The sequence below is a fragment of the Corvus brachyrhynchos genome, unplaced genomic scaffold (genome assembly GCF_000691975.1).
Source record: "Corvus brachyrhynchos isolate BGI_N302 unplaced genomic scaffold, ASM69197v1 scaffold12, whole genome shotgun sequence".
Taxonomy (NCBI): domain Eukaryota; kingdom Metazoa; phylum Chordata; class Aves; order Passeriformes; family Corvidae; genus Corvus; species Corvus brachyrhynchos.
Window position 1 is genome coordinate 5285984 of NW_008237885.1, and position 4047 is coordinate 5290030.

At 47.1% G+C, this 4047-nt stretch overlaps 1 protein-coding gene across 1 annotated transcript in view; it reads right to left on the reverse strand.

Annotated features, from left to right (window-relative positions):
- SLITRK5 (SLIT and NTRK like family member 5) overlaps window positions 1-3964 on the reverse strand; it is a 6482-nt gene extending 2518 nt beyond the window's left edge. Inside the window, exons 1-2 of the mRNA XM_017732599.1 lie at window positions 2927-3964; window positions 5-1959 (exon numbers count right to left, since the gene is read on the reverse strand). Of these exons, the coding sequence (XP_017588088.1) occupies window positions 5-1951 (1947 nt within the window). The 5' untranslated portion in view covers window positions 1952-1959; window positions 2927-3964. The remainder of the gene's footprint in view (window positions 1-4; window positions 1960-2926) is intronic.
- Window positions 3965-4047: the final 83 nt, after the last annotated feature.

The window sequence follows — 4047 nt, forward strand, 5'->3', positions numbered from 1 at the left end:
GCCCCCGCGCCGCCGTGCCATTGAGGCGCACGGTGGAGGAGGAGGGGGTGGTCCTGGCTGGCAGCTGGCCCGGGGACGGCGTTGGCGTGGAGACGACGATGTCCGAGTAGTCGGGGCACAGCAACTCCGCCCGGACGGCCCGCATGTCGCTCTGGGCAAACTTCTTAGGGGACTCGCAGATAACCTGGTCCACCAGGACACCGGTGTTGAGCTGTTCCAGCCACAGCTTCATGCCCACCACGTCGCAGGTGCAGTCCCAGGGGTTCTCGTGCAGGTCGATCTGCAGCAGGGATTTCAGCTGGTCGAGCACCCCGCTCACTGGCAGGTAGGAGAAGTGGTTGCTCCGCAGGCTCAGCCTGTAGAGAGACAGACCAGAAAAAATGTTCCCTGGCAAAGACCTCAGCAGATTGTTGTTCAAAAACAAGAGCTGAAGGTTGGGGACAGATTCAAAGGTGCCTGCCTCTATCTCCCGGATGACGTTGTACTGCAGGAAGAGGTACTGCAGGCTTTGCAGCCCAAAGAACAGCTCTGGGCTCAGCCGCTCGATCCGGTTCCCATTCAGGTACAGCCTTCGCAAATTAGTTAAATCCCCAAAAGCCCGGTCCTGAATGACCGAGATCCGATTATTGCCCAGATGCAGCAAATCCAGCCCAGTGGCATCCACAAAATCTGCCCTGCGTACCAGCGCAATGTAGTTTTCCGTCAAATACATCTTCTTAGGATTATAGGGTTTGGGCTGCAGTTCAGAAATGCTCTCAATCTTCCTCTCCTGACAATTGACATTGAGGCCCAGGTCAGAAATCTGCAAGTTGCAAGTGCAGGCAGTGGGGCACTCCAAAGGCACCGGGGATTTGGTCTGGTAGGCAATGCTGGGGCCATAGTTGCTGTATCCCAGGTCTTTTGAGGGCAGGCGGGAGGTGGGGCGCACCCTCGTCTTGTTGGGTTGGCGGGTCCCTTTGGGGGGCTTCAAGGGAGATTTGTAAACAGCTGAAGAAGAAGTGGCCACGGAGTTGACCGAGGCCGGGGTAGTGTGGAAATACCCTGTGGTGCTCAATGGTGTCTGAGGTCTCATTTCATAATCAGAGATGAGCCTCCTGGGGCAAAGCTCCTGCTTGGAGACTTCATCCAAGTCTCGACCATGTAAGCGGAAAGGGGTCTCGCAAACCACATCTCCCACCAGAGCAGAGTATGAGATACTGTCCAGCCAATCCTTTAGAGCAATCAACTCACAGGAGCAATTCCAGGGGTTTTCCTCCAGCTGCAGCTCCACCACTTTATCCATGTGCTGCAAGAGGCCCACATAGGGCAACAGCTTCAGCCGGTTGCCCCTCAGGTCCAGGTGAGTTAAGGGCACAAAACGGAAAAGGTTGTTGGGCAAACTGGAGAGGAGGTTATCATTGAGAATCAGCACCTGCAACAAATGCAGTTTGCTGAAGGCATTGGGTTCAATGACGCTAATATAATTATAATCGACCTGTAGGTATTCCAAACTCTCTAGCCCAAGGAAAGTGTCATCCCGTAAAAGTTCCAACTTGTTATTGTTCAAATGCAGCCTCCTTAAACCTCTCAGACCATGGAAGGCCCCAGTTTCGATGTCTTGTATGTCATTGCTCCCCAGATGCAAAATTGAAGCCCCTGTGTAATTGACAAACTGGTTTGGGTACAGCCTGTTCAAAAGGTTCCCAGACAACAGGAGGTGGTAAACAGGGAACCTTGGTGGACTGATCTCAAAAAGGCTGATGATCCCTCTGTTTTCACAGCTCACTGTTAAGATGCTGTCCTTCTCCTCACAAGGACATGCGTTATCACAGATTTCCCCATAATACTCGATGCTTTCTGCCCAGGAAAGGACTAGTGATGTTAAAGCAAACGCGATCGTCTGCAGCATCCAGATATGCATTTTTTTGTTGAGGTCCTGTTCCAAAGTTACTGTAGAGCAGCAAGCATACATTTTATTTCCTGTAATGATAAGGAGAAAAAAAAGAAAGTAGCATAATAGGGTAGCCCCATAACATTTGACATGGAAACAAAGTTTATATGTGTTCAGTAGGGTAGAGAATGGACCCACTAAAAAACCCCCCTCCTGTCACTTCTAATTCCCACACTTTTAGGAACTGGATGACATGCATTGATGAAAAGGTTGATAGGCAACTCCTTGCGAGTCAAATGCCTGTGGTGTCTAAAAAGGTGAGGTCACAGTAGGAATTGTTCTGGTTTCTGTTTGTGTGGGGTGCATTTCAATGCTTCTTTGGATTTCCTTTTCACAACTAGCCCCATAAATATACATAAAATGGCTGTCAGTTCAGTTTCATGTTTCTAATTTAAGAGAAAAGAAACACCATTTTACAAAGTTTCCCACCTCCCCTATTACCCAGCTCCCCCTTCCCTTCAGAACCTCACTGCTGAACAGCGCATCAAGGTCTTCCCCTCCTTTTACCTTGATTTTTAACCAGTGGTGGAAATACCATGATAGGAATCCAAAGAAAAATGCTCAGTGCTGAAAACGGCGTCTTAATTCAACAGAGGGAATACTGACACATTCTCCACATCACACATTTCTTAAAACTCTTTTATGTTGGTGGTTTTTTTCCTAGCTATACATTTACACAGCACACACCCACCCACACAGACATGCACACATGCACACACACACACACACACACATGCGCGCACCCCCAGATGACTTTTGTGGAGGAATTCTTCTGTAATGAGATTAAACACATTAACCTCCTACTTCAGTGCACTTAACAGCTCTCTTCCAATACGGAAATTTTGTATCTTTAAAAAAGCAAATAATACTGATTTTTGATCCCCTCCCAAGTTATACACAATGTAACACAGCTCATTTTAAGCAGAAGTCTCCTGTTCTCTCTCTTTCTGACACACACACACACATGCTCTTAAAAGAAATGTTTTAACCACTCACCCAAAATTTGTGAAAAATGTAAAACATGCAGGTCATCTTCGGAGTCTCATCCATATCTGACATAGCGCTTATTCCCAATGTTCTGCAAAACTAGCCTGGTAGAAGTGGAGAGATCTAAATAGGTCTCATGAAAATATCTCATTGCCAACACTCCAGAGTTACTGATTATAAGCAGCGATGGCTGTCAGTACTCTTCATCCTTTAGGGGAGAAGACACCCAGGCTGATTAAAAGCCAAGGAGGGTAGAAGGGAAACCCTACCATTGACCTACGTCAGTAATTTAATGCCTGAATTCCAGCTAGCTGGAACCAAATCCTTTCCATTCCATTTTTTGCAGTCCTTCTGACTCCTCGTGGCTTTCTTCTACTTCTATTAGTCTAAAAGCAATATGAATAGGGAAAATAAATGCATTTTGTGTGCCGGTAGGGGAAGACTAATAAATCATCAGGCTTAAATGCTGGGATCTTGGAGCAGGCTTGCATTTTCTATCGTCCACCTCAGAGCTCCAATCCTCATGAAACAACTCTGGTTTGGAGGAATGCCCCCTAAAAAATGTGAAGTCTCAGTACTGCAAGACATCTCCTGTGGCATCAGGTTCAAGGCTGCAAAACTAGCACTTGCAGCAAAGGCAATCACGCAGCAAGAAATCGGAAGTCTCCGTGAATCTCTCTCTAATTCTGACCAGACGTCAACTGGATCAGAATTACTCAAAGCAAAAAGGCTTCACTGCATAAAGGCAGCAGAAATCTTACTCAAAGGCATGTATCTAAGCATATTTTTTCTCAGCTCGATCAGATCCATTCATCCATTAACCAACAGTTCTTCGGAGGAGAAGAAAAACCCACAATGACAACCTATTGAAAACCTGCCCGGTCAGTGTTAAACTCCCAGGCATTTTACAACTTTAATTCAATTATGGTTAGCAAAGGAGGCAAATACAATTTTCCCTCCCTCTCCCTTTCTCCCTCTCTCTGACAAAAAAACCGCGGGGGATGGGAGGTAAAGAAAATAAAGTTGTAGCTGGCTATATGCAAGGTTGCAATCCCGCCCTGGAAACCCCTCTGTGATGACTGTGTGCTGCTGTTCGCCAGCTCCCTACAGAGGTTCAGATTGAGGGGGGG